The sequence below is a fragment of the Cricetulus griseus genome, assembly GCF_003668045.3.
Source record: "Cricetulus griseus strain 17A/GY chromosome 1 unlocalized genomic scaffold, alternate assembly CriGri-PICRH-1.0 chr1_0, whole genome shotgun sequence".
Classification (NCBI taxonomy): Eukaryota; Metazoa; Chordata; class Mammalia; order Rodentia; family Cricetidae; genus Cricetulus; species Cricetulus griseus.
The window spans coordinates 159,734,786-159,758,363 of NW_023276806.1; the positions used below are offsets into that span (position 1 = coordinate 159,734,786).

Sequence of the window (23,578 nt, forward strand, 5' to 3'; positions counted from 1 at the left end):
GTTTATAATATATAATGAACCAAATAAGTGCATTTCATATATTCATATAGATTCTCTGTCTCTATATCTGTCTGTCTGTCTGTCTGTCTGTCTGTCTCTCTCTCTCTCTCTCTCTCTCTCACACACACACACACACACACACACACACACACACACACTCACACACACACCTTCTATCCCAGAGGCAAGGAAAACACTGATATTGTGATGTTGTGAGTAGCAGATAGTTTAGGGAGAGCTGAAAAGACAGACTTTCAAAAATGGCCTCTCACAGATTTCAGTGTGAGGAACCAGGCTAACCCCACCCAGATTAAATCTATGTCTTCCTTCACCAATCCTGAGCCTGCTCTGCTATATGAAATGGGAGGAAACCAACTAATGTATCAGATGATACTACACAATCACAATCTCTAACCTGAGGTGTGACCTTAATACAACCTGGCCAATGAGAGTTCTTGACTTCCTAATCTTGCTCCCACATCTCAGACTTCTACTGTCTTTCTCCTCTAGTGATCTCACTTTCTGTGCCACTCACAAAATACGTTCAACCAGGAGAAAAAAATCTCACCAGCAACCACCTCTTACTTGCATTGCTGGCCACAGGGTACATCTCCCATCCTGTCACTAAACTAGCAATGCTCTCCACTCTACTGTATCAGACTCCATCCCCTTCCCTTCTCAAATACACTGAGGTATCCCTCCAATAATTTTCCCCTCTCTTTTTTTTCCTGATGACCATTTTTATCTTTCTATTAGATCTTCACAATCAACATTAAACATCAATGTGCTACATTTTCTCCCCCTTACAACAAACAAAAACCCAAATTCTCATTTGGTTTCACAGCCCCAGCCAATTTTCCTGCTTTGAAAACAGCTATCCGGTCTCCCGGTGGAATTGTCTCTATAGTTCTCTTTAATTATATTCCCATTTCCCACTGAACTGAAACTTCCTGTGAAGATTTCATGTTGTTACGTGCAACAATCCACTCTCTTCTCTTTCTTCCTCTTCTCTGCTCAGCCGTGTTAGACAGATGATGCCACTCCTCTTCCTTAAAGCCTTCTTTACTTTTGGAACAGTGTTTCCCAACTTGTGGGTCGCAACCCCAGAGGGTTGACCGACCCTTCCACGGGGGTCCCTAAACCATCAGAAAACACAGATATGTAGTTATGAAGTAGCAACAAAAACAATGTATGGTTTGAGGTCTCCACAGCATGAGGAACTCTATTAAAGGGTTGCAGCATCAGGAAGGTTGAGAAACAGTTGTGATTAGTTTCAAATCAAATGTTCCTTCTCTGTCCTCCTCCCTGGTTTATCTACATCACTTCAACCAAAAGGTGTCCATACACGACGCTCTCAACTTTAGAATGAATTACATGGTTCTTTTTGCAGCAGGCAAGCTCTCTAATTGTAGCTTGCTTATCTGTAGCTAAACTTTCATTCTCCAAGAGCACACCAGCTGGCCAAAGGAGGAGTCTCAGAAACATGCTGTTTGATGAGGTGAAGCCATTTGCCAGGCACAAGCTCCACACAAATGAGCCACAATCACTCACCAGTCCCTTGTCTCTTCTGTTGTAGCCTGCTCCTGCCATCCAGTTGGATCAGCTACCCTTCCTTTCAACTCAGTGACCGTCTGTGACCCTAGCAATGGTGACTGCCCTTGCAAGCCTGGGGTGGCAGGGCCACACTGTGACAGGTGCATGGTGGGATACTGGGGCTTTGGAGAGTACGGCTGCAGACCTTGTGACTGTGCAGGGAGCTGTGACCCCCACACAGGAGACTGCATCAGCAGGTGAGTGTCTGCCTCTTGTTCTTGTCTATGAGTAGTTTAAGCTTCCGGAAATTGGGCAGTGACTGAATGCCGTAAGAAGAGCACACATCTCTTTAAAAAACTTATTTTCAATTTGCAGAATCAATTTGTTCTTGCAAAGTTTTTTAGGAAATTCTTTTGCAAAATAAGCTATTCTGCACAGTAATTTCCCAAAACAGCACTGGTGTGTGGAAAGATAAATAGTTGGTTTTTATATATATAACACAATTCATTTTTACTTGGGTTCTAAAACATCTCAAGTTTGCCATTGTTTTCTGTTTTGTTAGTAGTGCTGATGTAGAATGGTACCATGAACTCCCCGACTTTCCATCTCCACACAATAAGAGTGAGCCGACCTGGGAGTGGGGGGACGAACAGGGATTCTCTGCACTCCGACACTCAGGTGAGCCTGACCATCCACTGTCTTATTTCCAACTCTGGTCTGGAGCTATAGGGATTGTGTCAAATCAGAGGACAGTTTGAGAATCCTCTGAAACATTCTTTAGTTCTGAGGTTCAATAAAGGGATGGCCTATCCCCAAAAATGTGAAAGTGAAATACACCTGAGGGTTATTTTAATAGACTTCTGGGTTTTTTTTTCTTTCTTCTGGTTTTGTATATTTATCACACACACACACACACACACACACACACACACACACACACACACACACACACAAAGCAGAACATCACAGTAAAAAATGTAAATTTCCCGAGTGCTGCCCAACAGTTTTGTGAATTGCAAACTACAAACTCAGGCCATGGTTTGTTTACAACCTCCTTTCATCATCCAGGAGAACCTAACCCCCTCTGTGGGTTAAGAAGTGCCCTCTGTTCCCTTCACCCCATTGGTCTGCATTGACCATGGCTGTCTAATTCTGAAATCAGACCCAAAAGAGCTGTGATTTCTGGCCCCCAACTCTTTACCTCACTCCCACCCCTACCCCACTGAGAACACACTCTGTTTCTAACCCACAGAGGGTGTTCTCTGGCTCTGATATGGCCTGTATTTATTTTCTTTTCTCCTTTCCTAACATGGCTGTGTGTTTAAAGCTGAGATGAGGCAGAGGCAATGGTCTCTCTCAATAAAATGCTTGCACAACAAGCATGAGGACTTCCAGTTTGATCTCTGTTGTGTAACAAACCTTTTCCAACACATGTCTATTCACCACAGATAGCATGTCCACGGACACACCAAAGTCTAGATATCACCAAAGTCCAACTTGTGAACCCATGAGTATTATTGGGGCTACTTGCAGGAACATGGGTGACGGGTTACTCACAGGAGCAGAAATAACTAAAGGACTAACTGCCTCATCAAGGCCCACCCCAGCAGGGGTGGCAGCTCACAAACCTGGGAACCTGGAGCACACTGCACAGCCTGCAGGAAGCTCAACAGGTTGGAGGTAGTCCGTGCCAGGTTCTTCCCGAATCTGGGCTGCTGGTCTGGCCTCCGGCTGCTTTGTAGCTTTTCCCATCTAAGAGTCTTTCTTTGCTTCAGCTTCCCATCTGAGGGTGGCTCAGGGTTAATGTTTACTCTGGCTGGGCAGGGCCTAGAAAATCTGGTTGGCTTCAGGGACTTCCTCAAGCTGTTTTGCGTTGTTCACCTTCCTGTTGAGGGAGCTTCCCTTCAAGATGGGATGTTTCCATCTCAGAGGTAACTGAAATACAACCATCTCCCAGAAAAAGCATTTAAAAAACAAACAAACAAACCCTCCATGGCACACACCTGTAAGCCCAGCATTTGAGGGGAAGGAAAGGGCAAACAGAAGGATACCTGGGGCTTGCTGGAAATCTAGCTATAGCCCAGGAAATCTAGCTATAATCAATAAGCTCCAAGTTTAGCTAGAGGAACCCTGCCTCAAAAAATAAAGCACAACTGAAGACCACACTGGACGTTGACTCTAACCTCTACCACATGCAAACACACAGATACCCCTTAGTCTTCACACATACAAACACATAAATACATACAGAAAGTAAGCTGAAAACGTATTTGAGTATTGTGGTGGTTTGAAAGAAAATGGCCCCCAAGGGGAGTGGCACTATTAGGAGGTGTGGCTTTGTTGGAGTAGGTGTGGCCCCTGTAGGAGGAAGTGTGGTCACTGTGGAGCAGCTTTGAGGTCTTCTTTGTTCAAGATAAACTCAGTGGAGTAGACAGTTCATTTCCTGTTGCCTGTGGATCAAGATGCAGAACTCTCAGCTCCTTCTCCAGCACCATGCTTGCCTGCATGCTGCCGTGTTTCCCACCATGATGAGAATAGACTAAACCTCTGAAACTGTAAGCCCGCCTCAACTAAATGGTTTCCTTTATAAAAGCACTGTGGTCATGGCGTCTCTTCACAGCAATTGAAACCCCAAGGCAAGCTGTATTACTCAACTATAATATTTTTCCAACATTTTATTATTTTCAGAGAAACCTAGAACTGTCTTTTAATTCAGTCTACATTTTAGATAATGAAAAAAAAAATCGTTTTAACACATTTCCATAGGGAACCTATAGCTCAAGAACCAAGACTTTTGGTGTGTGTGTGTGTGTGTGTGTGTGTGTGTGTGTGTGTGTGTGTGTGTGTGTTTTGTTTTTGATAATAAAGATTATTTTAATTTTTTTTTAAAGATTCAAACCAGACATGGTAGCACAACCCTTTAACCCCAGTATTTGGGAGACAGAGGCAGGGGCATTTCTGTGAGTTCAAAGCCAGCCTGGTCTACATATCAGGCTCCAGGACAGTCAGGACTTCATAGAGTGACACTGCCTTAACAACAACAAAAAGATCCGTGCACCCAAATTTGAGAAGCACTGGTATTTACAATCCCATTTTTCTCTCTAAACATAATGTCATAATAATTTCGCAAATGGTCTCATTTTAATGTACCATAGGAAGAAGGTAGGAAATATAAAGTTACATGAGGTTGTCTTATCTATTTATTTATGTTTGAGACAAAGTTTAATTGTATAGGACAGATTGGCATGGGACTGGCTTCTAACCCATCTCTGTCTCCCAAGTGCACCATGCTTGGCTCTCCTATTTTCCTTTTTTCAAAGCATCTGAGAAAGAAGACAAATATTCATGTTGTATAGTGCATATTTTGCCACTTTAGTGGCCACTCTTAAAAGTGTCTTCTACCTTGGTATGACAATGATTTCTACTCTATAACAGCCTGCTGGACCAAATCTGTAATTAATCAGGTCATTTGGACTACAGGACATCCACTAAGCCCATTGTGCATGTTATTAGGGAGATGGCAGCATGCCCAGTGAGCACATAATGTATCCCCACAGCTGTTAGGCCTAGGATGTCCCCAGGGAGCCTTTGGGATCCATCTGGATGAGTTCCCGAGGGAGGAAGACAGTGTAGCTTCAACATTCCCTTTGGTTTACAGCCCAACAGAAAAGTGACAGCCAGTTTCCTAAGCACTTAAAAAGCCTTTTCACCCTTGAATCTAGCAGCATACCTGTCTACTGATGAATAGTGAACACCATTAAAAGATTTTGACTACAAATATAAAACAGTATGCCAACCAATACTGGTATTTGTCACAAAATTCTAGTTTCTTTCTCTCTCTTTTCTCTTCCTTCCTTCCTTCCTTCTGTCTTTCTTCCCTCTTTTCTTTCTCTCTTTTGCTCCTTTTTTCCTTCCCTTCCTCTTTCTCCCATCTTTCTCAGTGCCAGAGAAGATGCCCTGAGAATTTTGTACTTGGTAGACAAAGTCTTCTATGACTGAGCTCATTCCCAGCCACCCTCTAACCTATCATTTCCACTTGTGAGGTAGAAAATACCAGATGTGAAATCTGGCTTCCCCAGTGGCAAACCTGGCTTTAACTAGTACCAGAGAACTGTGAGCAATGTTCATTTTTCAAAATGTTCTAACAACCTACTGTAACTAAATGGGCCTTTACCATTTCCAGACTTCTTAAATCCTGACAAATGAAAAATATTCTTCTTTGAAATTGGCTCTCATGATATGCCCAGCTGGGCGTGAACTCCCAGGCTCATACAGTCCATTGGGTTCGGTCTTCTGAGTAGAACTTCATCTTGACCAGTACATATTAATGCTTAAACTCTAAGTGTGTGAAAAAGGGGTGTTGTTGGGAAACCAAAGACAAACCTTCAAATGACAGATCCATGTGTGCTGCCCAAAGGACTGACAAGAGAGCTTTGTGTTGAGGAGCGGTATATACCTTTCACTCGTAGCTAGCATATTCTCTGCTTCAGTGAACTTTTCAGAGGCCATGGGCCATTCACTTATAGTAACTTCTGAATGAGGCCCTGTACTGTGTGTAGATTATAAGCAAACCACAATGGCTGGTTTTAAGTGCCTTTAACTCTCTTTCCGGCTCTTTAATTCTACTTGGGATTTTCCACTTATAACCCTTATTCTCTTTTCTGTAGCATGGGTTGCTGACATGCTAGAGTTGTTTACACCACTCTCACTGGATTGGCATTTCTGCCCAGATGTTCTGTCAGCTTTCTGTGATTGACTGTACCCTCCTTGTCCTAGGCCATTGTCATCTCGGTCTGGCCAGATTCATTTTTCCCTCTTTCTTGGCACGTCTGGGTCAGTTCCTCTTAGTTTTGCTATGAGAAGCTGCCCTTCCACTCTCACTGTACTCTCAGAGAAGCCAATCCAGTGTCCTCTCTGTCTCTGGAACCTAAGTGTAAGTCTGCACATGATAGAGTTCATGGCTCCAGAGGCAAAGCTGTCAGAAAGACTACGCTACCTGGGTCTCTGGTGCCCCACTGATTCTTGCTTTTACTAAGTTCTGATTTCAGCTGCTTCTCCCTCCTAGAGCTACTACTATTCTCCGTCTCCTTTAGAGCAACAAACTAGATAGGTGATTGCTACTAAAGCCTTTAAATACTACCAAACCACTGGGCAGTGATGGTGCACGCCTTTAGTTCCAGCACACAGGAGGCAGAGGCAGTTGGATCTCTGTGAGTTGGAGGCCAGCCTGGTCTACAAAGAAAGTGCCAGGACAGGCTTGAAAGCTACACAGAGAAACCCCATCTTGAAAAAACAAAACAGGAACCCAAACAACAACAACAATAAAAAACAAAGCAAAAAACAACAAAAAACTGTAAAACCCTGAAATTCCTTCTGTGATGGCTCAATCCTGTCATTAACTGAAAACCCTTTTTTCATGACATCATTTTTGTTCAAAGGTGTTTTGAAAGTCTTCTACAGGGCCTGGCAACTCTCTCACATGCAACAGTTCTAACAGACAATTTCAACTGTTGGAAGAAACTACTCCATCTTTTTTGAAAATGACCATTCTAGATCCTTCTCCAGTCAGGAAGGCTTTTTTCATCTTCCCAAATGTAGGACCCTCCTCACACCTAGGCGTGTCCTACTTCTATCTTAAACCACTTAATTTTTTAAATACAATCACTTTTTTACTTGCCAAATTGCAAGCCTTAGGCAAGAATTGTACTGTAGTGTCATATTTTTCTCTTTTGGCTTTTTGGGGGACCTGCCACCTAGCTCCCAAATCAGATCATTTGGACTACAGGACATCCACTAAGCCCACTGTGCATGTTATTAGGGAGATGGCAGCATGCCCAGTGAGCACATAATGTATCCCCCACAGCTGTTAGGCCTTATTATTACTTATAGGTCTTATTATTGTTAGGTCTTATTACTGTTAGGTCTTATTATTACTTATAAATGTCTGGTATTAGCTTGGCTTGTTTCTAGCCAGCTTTTCTTAAATTATCCCATGGACCTTTTGCCTCTGGGCTTTTATCTTTCTCTATTTCTGTATACCTTACTTACCTTCCTACTCCGTGGCTATCTGTGTGGCTGGCCCCTGACATCTTCCCGTCGTTTTCTCTTTGCTGCTCCTCCTCTTTCTAGTTTCTCCTTCTATTTATCCTCTCTGCCTACCAGTCCCGCCTATCCTTGCTCCTGCCTCACTATTGGCCATTCAGCTCTTTATTAGGACCATCAGGTGTTTTTAGAGAGGCACAGTAATACAGCTTCACAGAATTCAACAAACACAGCATAAACAAAAGTCACACCCCTGAAAATTTTGCCACATTGTATCTTGCTCATCCTTATGTGCTCTGTGATCTCTGTGAGTTTGAGGCCAGCCTGGTCTACAAAGCAAGCTCCAGGACAGCCAAGGCTACATAGAGAAACCCTGTCTTGGAAAAAAAAAGGAATGACATCACTATGCTCAGCAGGTCATAAGGTCTCCAATTACTTTCAATGGACTACCAAGTATTTTATTTGATTTTCATTGGCATAATTGTTAATTGGATACTTAATATACTTAGTTACTTTTCTACAGATTTACACTTTTAGCTGTTCCTTTTTATTAATACAGAGTATTGACACTGGACTGTATTTATCACAATATCAGTTTGTGCTTTGAAATTTGGTATTGACTTTATCTTCCATACTTAGGTTGATATTTTATTAGACTATAGTCAATTCTATTTGGAAAGGGAATTTACTTCTCTTAAATTATTTCATCACCACTTAACAGTTACAGATGTTATATGAATCAGTAAAGGAGTAAACTGTTACCTGGATTTGCCTACCGAAACACCCCTCCCCCTCCCCCCTCGCTACCCCCATAACACAATTTCTCATTTACTTTATGCAGGTAAATGTGAATGTAAGGAACAAGTGTTAGGAAACCCCAAGGCATTCTGTGGAATGAAGTATTCATATGGTGAGTTTAAAGACCTCCATGAGGAGGCATTAAGATTTGTGACTCAAGCCGGGTGGTTGTGGCACACACCTTTAGTCCCAGCACTTGGGAGGCAGAGGCAGGTGGATTTCTGTGAGTTTGAGGCCAGCCTGGTCTACAAAGCAAGCTTGTGAGACTAGGTTCATTTTCAAGATGTTCTATAATTCTGATCCTTGATGATCCTGTGAAGACAGCTGTCTGCCGTGGTATTTTTGAAATCAGCTAAGATACGGTTCTCTCATTACACATAATCATCTATCAAAATCTGTATGCATGAACTCTCTTCATACAGAAAATTATATCCTAGTCTTCCTATGTCTACACTCTTTCCTACCCCAAAATACTTCACTACCTAATTTCTAGCTGCATACATTTCATAAACTGAAGAACATAACAGAATCAGAAGTCAAGCAGAACACTGGAGGTCTGTAATCACACTGTATTATATATGTAATTACAGATCATATTAGCACTACATGGTTTACTGCAGAGAGGGGTGGGAAGGACTGTGGTGTTCTTCCTCTACAGAGGAATGATGAATGTTTGAACAGGCCCACCTACCCTGTTCTACACTTTAAAATGTATATATTAAAATATCACATGGACTTCCATAAGCACATATAATTTCTATGTGTCAATTTAGAAATATTTTTCAGGTATTAAAAATTAAAAGAAGGGTGCAGAGAGATGACTCAGCAGTCAAGAGCACTTGCTGATCTAGAAGAGGACCAAGGTTCAGTCTCCAGCATACTTCACAGCTGTCTGTAATTCTAGCTCGGGGGTGGGAGGGTGGGGGGGTGGAATCTGATGCTTTCTTCTGGCCTCCATGGGCACCAGGCACACACATATGGGACACACACATGCAGGCAAGCCCTCATAAACATAAAATAAAAATAAATAAATCAAAGCAAAGGAATACTATAGCCCTGCCATCATGTAGGAGGGCAGTTTACACTGTACTCCAAAGAACAGTAAATAATAATAATGTTATATAACATCTGTAAAGTGATGCAAAATATACCCTATCAAAACATTTTGTCCTCTGTCATCATAACATCATATACAGGGAACCACAGAAGTATACTATCATCAGGATCTAAATAAAAACCAGGACAATAGTTTAACTTCCTATTTATTCTTTGTAGTTTTGATATGTGAATATACTTTTTTGTCTTGTTTGTTTGTTATTTGAGACAGGGTTTCTCTGTATAGCACTGGCTGTACTGGAACTCACTTTGTAGACCCAGCTGGCTTGAACTCAGAGATCCACCTGCCTCTACCTCTTGAGTATAGAAATTAAAGGTGTGTGTCACCATGCCTGGCTCAGCTGAATATACTTAAAATCTCACTTGCAGAAGGCAATGGATAATATCTTTCTAATGTCATAATATGGGAAGGTACAAAAGTTGAAACTGCCAATAAAGAGAAAATAAAATATAAATGAGATTAAATCATCTCAAAAATGAATGAGCCTCATGATTTTTAAAGCAGATTTCCACATTCTGGTTTTCATCGATTCACTTTTCCATCATACTAGGAAATAAGTCACCAAAATAGTTCAAATTTCAAGAGAAAACATGAAATTCGTGTGTTTTCCTAACTTTTGGAATTCTGTTGTTCCAGTGTTAAAAATCAAGATTTTATCAGCACATGATAAAGGCTCACATGCCGAGGTCAATGTGAAAATAAAAAAAGTCTTACAGTCGACAAAACTGAAGATCTTACGAGGCAAGAGAACACTGTATCCAGAGTCCTGGACAAACAGAGGCTGCACTTGCCCAATCCTCAATCCAGGTGAGCACTAATTAGACTTAATTAATTAATCTTGTGACCCTTGTCTCTGCCCATTGGCTGGCTGGCTTACATCCTCCAAAGCAAAACTCCTTAAGATCATCTCTTCCCTTACTTTCAGAATACTGAGGAAAATCCAAAAGGGATTCTTTGAACTGACATTTAAAAATACAAAACCCAATCTTCTCCATGTGTTCTATAAACATAAAATATTTTAAAATCCAGCAGCATAATGCTTTCTGTCCTGAAAGAGAAGCCTCAGATTAGTTCCAGATGCCCACTGCATCGACAGGACTTTCCTAAGCTATCTGCCACTTGAGCGTTATTTGAAAGCTAGATCGCCTTCCATTCGAACCTGTTCCCAGAGGAAGCTCCGATTCAAAAGCCCATCTGTGCCAATGACTCCGGAAACCCATTTCTACTATTGCATGAGAGGCATCTGTTTCCCCTGGATAGAAAACAATTCTCAAGTTTTCATCATGATGTTTTTCATTAAATGATCGTTCAGGCTTTGGATGAGAAACAGCAGGGGAAAATAATTTAAATACAATCTTAGAGAAACTTGGAACGGGAGCAAGGTTTAACTTGAACCTGAAAAAGATACAGCTGAGATGATGGTAACATCAGTCACCGATGCACTTAAGACTTTCATGATTCTATAAAGATAGACCCCTGGCAATGGTACTTTCAGAATGGAGGACCAGCTGAGGTAGGGTTCCTCTGTGACCACCTTCCATCAGGGTGTGTGAGAACTCTGCTGACAATACCAAAAATTGTATCCTATGTGTAAGCATATACCTCAGCCACTTCTCTGCCCCCATGCTAAAATTGGAGACAGGATATAGATTTCTGATCACAGTATATCTGCAGTGCCATCAGCATCAGCACCAGCACCCAAATATAATATACTGCACAGACAATAGCTTTGAAAAGCCTGATTCCCGTTCCTGCACTTCGTGATTTCCTGTGTGTGCAGTCACCGCTTGTGCGTCAGAATACTGCTAAGACAGGTTCATAATTTATATTCTACATCTAATTTCTTCCCCTTACGATCCAGGAAAGCACAGTTACATTAGAAAGAACTCTTCTGTGTTTTTAATTAGCAAATTAGAAGAAACAGATAACAGGAAAACTACAACTAAAATATCCCCTTAATCTAAACACAACCAGTGATTTAAGATAAAAAGTTTTCTCAACTAATTTCTTATAACTTCTTTCATTCCTCTAATATTTCACTTAATTTCATTTAAATTTCAATAAGATAGAAGGGAAACTTTTTAATTATAAGAATAAGCAGTTCCAAAGCATAAATCTGAATAAGTAAGAATCTTGGATTTGTAAATACAGGAAGCAAAGAGTCATTCCTTTAAATTCTGTTTCCCGATCATCTTCGCTTACAGTCTCTTATGAGCAATTTTCTATTATCTTGGTAAAAGGGGGGTGGGGAGCCTGTCCAGTTTTGCAGAATGACATTTAAAACAAAAGCTTTGACCATCTGAGCCACCCTCCAGGAAGTGAGCTATATTTCCTGCTCAGGTTTCTGCCAGAGTCCAAGAACCAACTGAGCTCATCACAATTGAAAACATAAGCGCAATTATTCAAAGAATTCTTGAAAACATGTTTACTTGCTTTGAAGAAAAATCTGGAAGCTGCCAAAGCAGAACCAGACACTGTTTCATTTTGCTTTTGTTTTTCCATTTTTACAAGTTTATGAAAACCAAAGAAGACTGATGATAAAAAAAAGAGAGAGAGACAAACTCTGAAACCTTATGCCTCAACTTATCTCCTGTGCTGCCTTTGAAAAGGAGTGAGCTACTGGCCATCCTTGCCAGCCCAGTCTTCTGTGACTCAGGCATATATTTCATCAGTCATGTATCTTTGAATACCAGTGCTAGCACCAAAGTACACTGCCTTTTTTTATAGATAATAAACATTGTGTCTGCAAAACATACAACAAAGCAGACATCAAACTGTAAAGATAGACAAATTAAATGTAAGTGATACCAAGGGGTGTAAAAGAAGACATTGTGTTAAATTATGGTTTGATAGTACTCCATATATTAATACTTTAAATGGAATTCCTGTGCTATTTGTTCTATTTCTGGCGTTAGGGTAACTTAAAATACTGGTCTTGATCTACAACTTGTTTTTATTATTATTATTCTTTTTAAGCCTTTATGTGTATTTGTGTTTTACCTGCATGTATGTCTGTGTAACATTTTCATGAAGTACACGAAGGCCAGAAGAGCTGTCCAGTCTCCTGGGACTAGAGTTACAAATGGGGGTGAAATGCCATGTGGGTGCTGGGAATTGAACCAGGGTCCTCTGCTCGAGCAGCCACTGCTCTTAACCACTGAGTCATCTCACCAGCCCCCAAGTTTTGGTGAAAGAGAATTTTATTATTTAAACACTAGACAATAACAAGATATATACATATATAAATTTTAAAATGCTTACTGTTTTAAATAATAAAGAGAACTTTATTATTTAATTATTAGATAATAGCAAGATTACATATGTAAATATATATATATACATAAAACAAACATACAAACTACATATAGCTTGCATGTTTGTTTTACTAGGGATTTAACCTAGGTCACTCTACATTGCTAGGCAAACATTCTGCCTCTGAGCTATATCTTAAATCCTTTTTATTTTCAGACAAGGCCTTGCTAAATTGCCTAGGTGACCGCAAACTTAGGATCCCCTTACTTTAGTGTCCCAAGTAGCCATAATAACTAGGATTACAGGCATGTCTCTATACATGGCTCATAAATTTAAACTGATATTTATTTTAATTTTTAACATCTAGTGTTTTAATTAAAATTTTAAAGCATATAGCTCTTTGTATTAGAAAGTTATAACCATAATTATTTTTCTAGTCCTATATTTTATAAAATTGTTTCTAAATATCAAAATTGACACCATTACAAATATGTAATGAAGGCTATTATCATTTCCTAAACTAGTACATAAACAGACAATCCATCTCCATGCTTTTGTTAGCCAAAATATTTTACTAAAAGCCTGAAAAAAAATTTGTTATAAGGGCAGCACTAAATATGGCCGAGTCTCCATCAGTTTTTTCATCTTTGCTTTTGCTTTATTTTGTTCACAAACAAGCTCCTTATATTCCTCAAATACAACTGTATAGAGAGAATACATGTCATTTTTTGTCATTCACAACTCTCTTCCAATATATTCCAAATAGTTGCTTTATTTTTGTAAAGTCCTTTTTTGTTTTGTTTTGTTTTTTGTCCTTTGTTTTTCTCAGACAGGATTTCTCTGTATAGCCTTGGCTGTCCTGGAACTCACTCTGTAGACCAGGCTGACCTGGAACCTACAGAGATCCCCTTGCCTCTGCCTCCTGAGTGCTGTGATTAAAGGCAGGTGCCACCGTCACCTGGTATAAAGTCTTTCTTAATTGCTGCTACCACACACACCGATCTCCAGGAAAATTAACATGTCCAGTTTCCAATGATCCCTCACATGTCTCTCACTCAGAGTGCAAAATTACATAGGCCCAGAATCAGACAGTCCTGAGTTTGAGTCCAGGACTGCTACTTAGTAGGAGTTTCCCAACTTCTGAGCTTCAGTTTCTCATCTGTACAAAAGGAGAGACGTGCTACTTATTTTATAAGCCATATCAAGGTCATGAGATAATGTGTGCAGTATTTGGTACATACTATACACTAATGGTCATGACTCTGCATCATTTTTCGAAACAGGGTTTCTCTGTGGCTTTGGAGGCTGTCCTGGAACTAGCTCTTGTAGACCAGGCTGGTCTCGAACTCACAGAGACCCCGCCTGCCTCTGCCTCCCGAGTGCTGGAATTAAAGGCGTGCGCCACCAACGCCCGGCTTCATGACTCTGCATCTTATCCATGCCTATATACAACTATGAAGTAGGAATGTCTGAAATCCCTGAAGTCACATCTCCTCCTTTAACAGAATATAATGTATGCATCTCCTCTGTGCTTACAGGTCTGGAGTACCTTGTAGCTGGACATGAGGATGTAAGAACAGGCAAATTGGTTGTGAATATGAAAAGTTTTGTCCAGCGCTGGAAACCAGCTCTTGGGAGAAGAGTCATGCATATCTTAAAAAGAGAGTGCAAGTAGCACTGGAGGTGTAAAGTAGCACTGGAGGTGTGAATTAGCACTGGTGGTGTGAAGAAGCACTGGAGGTGTGGAGTAGCACTGGAGGTGTGGAGTAGCACTGGAGGTGTGAAGTAGCAGTGGAGGTGTGAAACAACACTGGAGGTGTGAAGCACACAAAGGCTCTTCTCTGGGTAGATATACAAGTGTAATGAAAAAGAGACCTCAAAATGAAACTGGAATATTTTTTTAAGTGCCAAAAAAGTAGAAAAAAATGTTGCAATGCATAGGCCTTGTCTGACCTATCTGTTCTGGATCTGTGTTTAAATACAGCTTTGTTTCATAAAGAGAAGTGAAAATCCCTGAGCTGATAGCTGCTTCCCGTGGAACTGGTTCTGAATGTCACAGCTATGGAGAATATTTTAATAGTAACATGATCTTTAGCACTCACCCATTAAAGGCTGTATCCCTGACAAGTTCTCCCCCAGCTTTAGATATGTCATGTACATTGTATTTGATGCTATTTAAGGAATTAATGAGATTTTAGGGACACCCCCCCCCAAACTCTACCATCAGGAAAGGCATTTCTTAAAAAGAGCCTTGTCTTGTGTGCTGTGTGTAGACGTCAGTGTGTGGGATGCGAAAGGAACTCCTCTGTGTATATATAGTATTTCTTTGTGTAAAGCACTTTACCTACCACTGATGTTGTGAAAGCTCTGAGACCGCTATTGACAGGAAGAAAAGAGAAGGGCTGTGGGAAGACCTGCTGAAACACAAGCACTGCCACTGAGGATGGACACAGGAACCAGGCTAAAGAAAACAATGCTGGGAGAAATGCTGTAAAGATACAACCTAAAAGGAGAATGTTTGTATGAAATCTCTGAGAGGTCCCAGGATACTGGTCATGATGAAACTTAGACTTTAAGACAAGAGGAGGAAACCATGAAATGTAGAAATATGATTGCATACAGGGAAAGTCGACTTTAAATGCCGGAAAGCTCATTTATTTGTGATGCACTTGTACACACTTCGAAAATTATTGTAAACACAGAATTTGTTCTATTTTTGTGTCTAGTATTTAAACGTGAACATTGGACCAGTTTTCTTTCTTCTTTTATTAACAGTACATGGTCATGACATTTACCCTTTTCCTAACACAACATATGTGATAGTTCACCAGATTACTGTTTTTCATTATCTTTCATTTTCTTTATCCAGGCATAGCCACTCTGTGTACAGTTTCTACTGCACTGGAATTTTACAAACCAGGAACCACAGTGCTGAAACTTTAGGTTCATATATCCGGATCATCTTTTTCCCTGAGGTCCTGTGGACTCACATATATATATAATATATATATATATATATATATATATATATATTTTGTGAATTTGTTTTTATATCTCATGTATGTAATAAAGGAATGTGACATCCTGATCTATGTCTCCTGACTAATTCTTTAGTGGTGCCAAAGATTAACTTCTTTTAATAAGAGAACTTAAGTCTAATTCATTAAATTAAGAAAATTAATTATGGAGGAATGACTTAGTGGGTAAATTAAAAGCATTTGCCATGCAAGCCTTATGACCTGAGTTCAAACCCCAGAATCCACACAATAATTAAGAAATGAACTGACTCGGGCAAGTTGTCCTCTGATTTCTACATATGCACCAGAATACATGCATAACCACATACCACACACACACACACACACTCTAACTAAATTAATGTTAAAAAAAAAGTTAATCCCACCACTCAGGGGGTAGAGGCAGGTGTATTTCTGAGTTTGAGGCCAGCCTGGTCTACAGAGCAAGTTCTACAGCCAGGCTACACAAAGAAAGTCTGTCTCATAAAAAAATAAAATAAAAATAAGAAAGGAAAGGAAGAGAGAGATACTATCTCAGAGAGGCCTCAACAACAAGGAGGAAGGGGAGAACCAGCTCCCAAAAGGTTGTTCTCTAACCTGCACACATCAACTCTAACAAATAACCTTGAAAGAAAATAAATTATGGAGAGAGACTGTGTTTCCACCCAGTTACTCTGAGATTTAGGAACAGAGCAGAAGCAAACCCAAATGGATTTTCTTTCTATAATAGCCTTTGGACATTGCATTGCCATTTTTATAACATACTTACTTTCTGTATTTTGGGTTGTGAGCCTAGCCTTTAACGGCCAAGATGTCCCTCCAACCCAACATACTTATTTTTAACTAATTTACTTTCTATGTTAGTGGGGAGTGCTCATGCCACAGCATTCATGTTAGGTCAGAGGGCATCTGGCAGGGGTCATCCTGCCCTTCCACTACTCGGGTTCCAAGGATCTTACTCAGGTCCTCAAGCTTGGCAGCAAGCACCTTTACCCACAGAACCATCTCACCTGCCCTTAACAGTTAATGCTGAAAACCCAAAAGGGAGCTAGTGAGATGGTTCAGTGGGTACTCATACCTGTCCCCAAACCTCAAAGCCTGAATTCAACCCCCAGGTCCCACATGGTGGAAACAGAAGACTGATTCCTAAAATCCATCTTCTGCTCTCCACACATGAGAAAAAAATATTTCTATTCCAACCATCCTCTACTAACAATCAATAGTATTTGATGTTTATGTGTAGACCACAAGTGCATGTGTGTGTGAATGTCTATGTCCCTCTCTCTCTCTCTCTCTCTCTCTCTCTCTCTCTCTCTCTCTCTCTCTCTGTGTGTGTGTGTGTGTGTGTGTGTGTGTGTACCTTTTATATGACTGGGACTATTACACATACTCTTGCAAAATCTGTTTTCACCTGTAACATGTTTCCTAACCTCTTGCTTCTTCCTATCTATCCCAGAAGGTGAACAAGGATCTACTTTAACAATTTGATTGCAACTTATAAAACATGTTATTTAGTATGCCATACCCAGAAAAATAGTTTGAAAGCATCTGATATAGAATTTTCCCATTTCACTTCACTTAAAATATTCTATTTTGAAAGGAACAGCATAAGTGATGGCTATTAAAAATAAAATAAATTATAGAGCATCAAATAGGAAGCATTAAGTAGGGGGAAACTTCAGAACAATGCATAATTATCCCCCAACCTAAGGACACATTCATTGAATTACGTATCTTGAAACTTCTGAAAGGCAGGTCATAGCAATATTGGTCCTAGGGAAAACAGGTTCCCCTCTTATACACATCTGTACTACTTGACATATTTTCACTGATCCTGTGCTGTTCTTGCATTTATTTTTCCCAACAACTAAAATTCAGTCAATGATTTTTAAAATATGATCAAGTAAAATCATAACTAAAAGTTTAATTTTATCTAATTTGTCTAATTGGTGGGCTTTTGTGTTTTCCATTTCTGTTATCTTTAAGTGTTCCCTGGCCTGAGGCCACATGTTAAAGGCTTAGTCACCAATCCTGATGGAATTTTTAGGAGGTGGCACCTGGTGGCAGGAAGGGAAGTGCCCTTTCCTTCCTGGACCTCTTTGCTCTTTGGCTACATTGATGGGAGGGGCTTTGCTTTTCTACACCTCCACCATGATGCTCTGCCTCAGCAAAGGCCTAAGAGCCACATGGCCAAGTGACATGGATCAGAACTTCCGTTATTGTGACCCAAAATCAGCCTTTCCTCATTTAAGAGGTATAGACAGAAGTTTCTGTCCTGCCCCATTCCGCAGTCATTTAGTCCCAAATAAATACACAGAGGCTTATATTAATTATAAACTGTTTGGCCTCTGGCTCAGGCTTCTTATTGGCTAGCTCTCTCTTCATTATTAACCCATTTCTATTAATCTGTGTATCTCTACGTGGTCTTGGCTTACTGGTGATGCCCAGGTCTCTTGCTTCTTCAGTAGCTACATGGCATCTCCCTGACTCCGCCTACTACCTTTCTCTATTCCTGTTTGGATTCCCCACCTGGCTAAATCCTGCCTTTCCACTGGCTGAAACAGCTTTATTCATCAACCAGTAAGAGAAACATATATTCACAGCTTACAAAAGGACATCCCCCATCAAGAGGTTCACCTCAGGCTTTAGCCACAACAGAAAGCTGATAACACAAGTCCTCTGTGACTGGAATTTTCCTCTTTGAAGCACATCTCTTGTAACATTAAAAAAAAAATCCTTCTTCTAATAATCTCATAATAGCTTGATTCTGAAATCACTTACAGTCTCCCAGGAGCACCCTTTGGTTTCCAAAGTGGGGAGTGGTGAAAGTTAGGTCAGTCTTAGAGAAGAAAAAGGGAAGAACTCTTGTTCTGCTCACCACTATATCACACACACACACACACACACACACACACACACACACACACACCATCCCTTCCAGGGCTCTGTATGTATGTTCCCTTCTGAGCATTTTACAAAATAACCACCTGGGTACAGAATCAAACCAGACTTCCATGTATGGCAGCATATGAACCCAAACACATCCCTCAGGAGCTCCTGGGAAAGTCTATGCCCCTAGAGCTTTCTTCTGGGTACCGCTGGGCTTAATTGGTCAGCCAGTCGTTGAGCAATTCCCACATACCTATCCTGATGTGCCTGAGGTCAACACAGTCTGTGCCCTCCTGTTACATCATTTTCCCTGTAGAGGAATGCTGCTAATGTTTAGTATTTGATGCAATGGAAAGTCTCAATAATAGGATAATCTTTTAATAGTGTCCATGTAATGAGGTCAAATCTGTGGGGATGTGACCATGAGTCAAGCAGCAATGTGCATCTGGCATTGAGCAAATAGCAAGGCCAATATGGGTGAACAGTTCTTGGGGACACTTTAAGTTCTTGCAAAACAAACCCTTTTCTAAATGATCAGAGATGGCACTCTGCAGGGTGGGAAAGAAGCCCTTGAAAATGTCCTGTAGTGCTGTCCCTCTGCCACTCCCCTGGAATGCCTGAGAATAAGGGTGAACACCCTGTTGGCCTCTTGTCAGAGGCCCCAGAACTGAACTGCTTTGTGTTCATTGTTTAGATGATAAGCAGTCCCCTGATGTAACCTTACCAAACAGTCAATGTTACTCACAACTTATTTCCCACAGTTTGGGAGAAAAATATTTATGAACAGCTTTAATTCTGCAGGGGAGATTGGTATGATAAGAATGGAACAGAGGCAAAGAAGTGCGCCTCGCATGACTGATAGTTTATTTTCAGTCGTTCTCTTGGAGAAGGATGCGTCTGAATGTACTTTCTCAAGCATGATGCTGCAGTCCCTGTATCACAGCAAAAACATATAACTGTTTCTGTAATATTCAAACATTAATGAACAAGCTTGAAACCTAGAACCTTTTAAATGGTAAATGCTTAGGTCTCTAGCATTCACATATGCTGAATAACTAAAAATGAAGAGAAAAAAGAAACAGTGATGGATCAAACACTAACTTCTAAAATGTGACATTGCTCATTCCAGTATGGCTTTGGGATACACCTCCACAGTAGAACACTTGCTTAGAGTACCTGAGTGGCCCTGAATTTGATAAGTCATAGTGTGGCCCTCTGAACAGGAGGGAGTAGAAGCCAGACGAGGGATCTTGCTTGCAGGAAAGAACAACTTCTAGCAAATTTTCACAGGCTGGGTATAATGATCAGCTCAGAACTCCTGGATGCTACCAGAAGTAGTAAATAAAACTTGGTGACCACACCCAGTATGATGGCACACACCTTTAATTACATCATTTGGGAGATAGAGGCAGGAGGCCCTCTCTCTGAGTTTGAAGCCAGCCAGGGCTACAAAGAGAGATCCTGTGCCCCCACCCCCCCAACCCCCAACCCCCCCCCCCCCCACCCCCCACCCCGCCCTCTCCCAAGGAAAATCAAACAACCACAAAAACTTAGTGAATGAAAAATTAAAAACTAATAATAACAATTAAGAATCTAAAGTAGGGACAGGCAAAGGCACTTGCCACCTGGTGATGTAAGTCTGACAATTGAGTTTGATCCCCAGGAAACCACACAAAGGTGGAAAGAGAGAACTGATTTCACAGAGTTGCCCTCTGACCTCCTGACGTGTGCCATTTGTGGTACAGACATCCATGTGCCCCGTCCACAATACCACTGGGTACTACTCTCATTTCATCCTCTGAACACTCCTGATATGTGTAATGTGCCCATTTCCCAGATGAGGGAACTGAGGCACAGAGAAACTGAGCTGTTCAAGGGCACCCTGCTCATAAGTGTGAAGCCTAGATTTGAACCTATGCATTCTAATTCACAAAGTTCATGTCTCAGGCAGTAAAAGGATTTGGGTATCAGAAAGGCATCCATGGGAATGGATGCCAACTGTGACATTTTCCTGCCTGTCGCTTCTCTTGGATCGTGGTTGAGAAAAGAGCACTGAAGTTCTACATTTCTCTTGTTTTCCTTCTCCAGACTGCAGACTCCAGTGCATTCGATATTATATTCCGCAGTCAGATGATTTTCCTACCATCTTTGTCACAGTTACCACACTGCCTGCCACAATTCCTGGTTAAGACAAAATGGTAAGAGCCCCTCTTTGGCCTTCACTCTTTCCCCTTGGCCTTGCTTTGTAAGGGCCATCTGGGCAGAAAAGCTGCTCCTGCATTCGTCGGTAATGACCCTGACCAAGCTACTGAGAAACCACATGGCATTTCAAATCAATTCTCTCAGCTGTGACGTGTGCTGTGTGGGCAAATTCTGCTTGCAAGATGAATGAGAAGGCATTACACCAGAGTGAGACAAGGAAACAGGGAGAAATATAGAATGCAGGTACTTCGTCAACCTAGGATGGGTAGGAAGAGGCAGGAGACAAAGGGGGAAGGATAAAGAGAAGCAGCAACTGGACACAGAAGTGCTTGATCGCTCTAGTAGGAGTAGACAAATTATTGCAAAGTAGAGCATATTCAGCGAACCACTTCTTTCAAGGCTACACATCCCAATTGATAATTTTGAATATTTGCCACTATTTCTATCTAATACTTGTCTTGTTATATTTTTTGAATACTTGTCACTATTTCTATCTAATACTTGTCTTGTTATTGTCTTTGAGGAATTATAGACCAGAAGAGATAAAATACTAAAGAAATATTGGGAAATGATAATAAACTGTAAAGACCGGGTTGCAGAGATGACTCAGTGGCTAAGATCACTTACCGATCTTTCAGAGGGCCCAAGTTTGGTTTGCAGAATCTACTTGTTGCCTCACAACCATCGGTAACTCCAGTTTCAGGGGATCTGACACCTTCTTCTGGCCTCCTGAGACACCAGGCATGTGTGTGGTACACATACATGCATGTAGGCAAACACTCAAAAAATAAAAATAAATAAGTCTTTAAAAAGGAAAATTAGAAAGCCAATTTGACTTTTACTATATATTGATACTGGATTCTAAACTTACCATTCACAGTGTACCCAGTCAACAAACAATTATAGTCAGTAACCATTGCCTAAAAGCCTTTTTACATGGTAATTATAACAATGGTGATCTCCTTTGCCATCATCATATACCAGATGCTACCCTAAACTTTAAATGGATTGGCTCCTCTGGCATAATATAATAATAGCCGTGTAAGGTCAATAATATTATTAGGCTGAAACCAAGGGCCAAAGAGGTCCAAGAACTAACTTGTCCAAAGGGCAGAATGAATAAATGACAAGGCCAGGCTTTGACCCCTGATGTCTGTGCCTTCAGAATTTACACTTTGCCTCTCTGCTTTGCTAGTAGTTTCTGTAAAATTCAGCAGACAACGACTTTTTTAATACAGTGTTGCAGACCCATCCCTCTGAGGCCTTAACAAAGGTCTGGGAACAGAAAAGGAATGAACACTTTATTTATTTATAAATGTTGTTGTTATTTTGTTTTTTGATATAGAGTATCACATAACCCAGACTGATTTCAAACTCCCTACATGTAACTGAGGGTGGCCTTGAACTTCTCTTCCTCCTGCTTCCATCTCTTAAGTACTAGGCATGTACCACCATGCCCAACCAGGGAGGAAAATTTTAATAAATATCATTGGTGACTCAGATATAGGTGGCATCTTGATATGGCTGAGAAACACTGTCATTAGACACTTCTCTGGAATAAAATCTGCCAAGTCATAAAGTGATTCATTTGTTTCTGCAAATCTTCCTCTGGCTATAAATCTCGCTGACCTTTGTCACAAATGTCACTTTCCGAACAACAGAGTCAGTAGCCCTGCTGTGGCACTGTGAACCAAGTCCTAAGAATCAAAGTGGTAAAAAGAAGGAAATTCAGAGGGTATTGCTCCAAGTACATACTTAACATGGCCCTACTTTCTAAGCTGTAGTGGATGTAACTGTGAAGCACCTGTAGGTCTGTCTTTGATACTGTAACTCCTCAGTTTACCTTAGCTGTCTACCATGGCCTGCAGGGGCGCATTGCTCAGAGTCCTATTAAGGTGCCAGAAAAAGTCCTAGACTTTCCTTCTGGCCTTGAACTAATTTGACATTGGCCTGTCATGAGATGGACAGACTAAGATAAAGCAAATCATTCTACTGAAACACTTTCCTACTTTCTGAATTCTCCCTCAGATCGCAATGTACGGGCAGGCCCAAGGAAACAGGGTAAGTCTACGGAAAAGCTTTTAATTCGCACTTCTAATCAGGGATCTCTCGGTTACTGGTGGCAGGCCAGTGCGGGAGATATTTTTGGTCAGATGTGCCTTTCGATGCCTCATAAATCAGGTCCTTGGACAGCTTCCTAATTTCCCTTCAGGCCGAGCCAGTCGCACACACTCAGCTGCACCCTACTGGAAGCTCAAGTGAGGAGAAAGGTGAACAGGAAATGACACTGGCAGAAGGCAGCACAGGGACTGTCTCCAAAACATGGATCCAAGACACAATAATCAGTATAAACAGACTCTGCACTCCCAGTTCTTCTTGCGGGTGAGAAGATAGTCAGACATGAAATGCTAGACACAGAGAGAATAATCAAGGAACAGGAGGGGAGTCTCATCACGACAAGCAGAACCCTTCCTGTGAGAAGACTTCTGACAGGCCTGTGACAATTTATCCAGAGACACTTGCCTGGCAGTGACCTTCAGTGACTTAGAGACTTTTTGATAACAGCTGAGAACATAGAAGTGTACATTTGCATCACCGTGTTCTATGCCTTTGGGAAATACCACACTAAACCATTTGAAGTGAAGATGTTCTGGATATATCCTTAAACAGCACTTAGGAGGACACCTGATTTGCACCCCTCCAAATGTTACAGGTTTTATCAAATGCC

The 23,578-nt window shown here is 41.0% G+C and overlaps 1 protein-coding gene and 1 long non-coding RNA gene across 3 annotated transcripts in view; one reads left to right on the forward strand and one right to left on the reverse strand.

Moving 5' to 3' along the window:
- Positions 1-15,333, forward strand: part of Ntn4 (netrin 4) — a 102,446-nt gene extending 87,113 nt beyond the window's left edge. The window contains exons 6-10 of one of the 2 annotated variants that reach the window (XM_027392640.2): positions 1,577-1,790; positions 2,099-2,211; positions 8,417-8,485; positions 10,127-10,297; positions 14,281-15,333. In XM_027392640.2, coding sequence (XP_027248441.1) covers positions 1,577-1,790; positions 2,099-2,211; positions 8,417-8,485; positions 10,127-10,297; positions 14,281-14,417 — 704 coding nt within the window. In that variant the 3' untranslated portion in view covers positions 14,418-15,333. Of the gene's footprint in view, positions 1-1,576; positions 1,791-2,095; positions 2,212-8,416; positions 8,486-10,126; positions 10,298-14,280 lie in introns of both variants that reach the window. The other variant, XM_027392639.2, reaches the window with a different exon arrangement.
- On the reverse strand, positions 126-22,917 carry LOC118239439. The gene is made up of 4 exons (XR_004771562.1): positions 21,722-22,917; positions 21,478-21,629; positions 3,162-3,983; positions 126-1,136 (listed from the first exon to the last, which is right to left on the reverse strand). It is a non-coding gene; the product is annotated as an uncharacterized LOC118239439 (long non-coding RNA).
- Between the last annotated feature and the right edge of the window lie 661 nt (positions 22,918-23,578).